Consider the following 1,082-nt stretch of genomic DNA (forward strand, 5'->3'; position numbering starts at 1 on the left):
AATTTAAAATTTTAAGATTTGATTATTTTTTTCGGCTAATATATTTTCAGGATTAATTATTTATGGGAATTTCTCTATATTAATAATTAATTGGTTAAACGAATTATTTTTTTCATAAATAATTTATAGAAATATTTGCCCAAAATATTTCTTTCTTAAAACGAACTCGATTATAACTATATTAATCAGTTATAATCAGCAAACTCTGATTATCATCGGCGACCATGAAGACCGAGCTAATTCCAGGATTGCCGAACGATGTCGCTCTGCAGTGCCTCCTCCGCCTCCCCTTCTACTCCATCTCTGTTGCTCGGGGCGTTTGCAGGCGATGGAGGCGCGAACTCTCAGCGTCGTCGTCCTTTTATCGCCTCCGCAAGGCTGCCGGCCTCGTTCGCCCCGTCTTCATTATGCTCTTTTATGATATTCCCTCGTTCCCCCTTTACAGGTGGCGTCTAGCCTTTTACGAGCCAGCCACGGGCGCTTGGGGGGTCCGGCTGTTGACAGACGACAGCCTCCGCGGCAAGCAGCACTGCTGGCATGTTGTGGTCGTCGGGCGAGAGCTGGTGCTGGTCGGCGGGTGGGATGAGTCAAACTGGAAGGACACCGCGGAAGTCAACATCTACGATCTAGTCACCGGCGACTGGCGTCCCGGGGCTCCGATTCCGCGCCCCATGCAGGATGGCTGCGACTTTGCCGTCGGGCCACGGAACGCATTTGTATCTGGCTGGAAGGACGATTTATTATTTCTATCTTATTTTCTCGTTAATCCCTCTGAAACTTCACGCCCAGAATAATCTATATTCTACTCGGTGTCATGTTTTTAGGTTTTACTTGAAATGCAAGGTAGTTTCTTTGAACTAGTGTTGTTGATAAGATTGAGTAGTGCTTTGAGGTGATTAATAAGGTAATTGATAATTTTCAGACCCATCTTCTAATTGTTTATGTAGTACTATTTGTTTATATTTGTTATATTTTAGTTTACAAATGTTACAAAATTATTTCTTAGTAGTGTTTAGAGTTCATATGATATTGTGTTTATGGATATTAAATCTTAGAGAACTAAACCTTGTTTAGAGTTCATA

The 1,082-nt window shown here is 42.1% G+C and overlaps 1 protein-coding gene across 1 annotated transcript; it reads left to right on the top strand.

Moving 5' to 3' along the window:
* The first annotated feature begins 224 nt into the window (after positions 1-224).
* On the top strand, positions 225-794 carry LOC121987154 (F-box/kelch-repeat protein At2g44130-like). The gene has a single exon (XM_042541047.1). The coding sequence runs from the start codon at positions 225-227 to the stop codon at positions 792-794; it is 570 nt and encodes a 189-aa protein (XP_042396981.1).
* The last annotated feature ends 288 nt before the right edge of the window (positions 795-1,082 follow it).

Source organism: Zingiber officinale, chromosome 5B (genome assembly GCF_018446385.1).
Source record: "Zingiber officinale cultivar Zhangliang chromosome 5B, Zo_v1.1, whole genome shotgun sequence".
Lineage (NCBI taxonomy): Eukaryota > Viridiplantae > Streptophyta > Magnoliopsida > Zingiberales > Zingiberaceae > Zingiber > Zingiber officinale.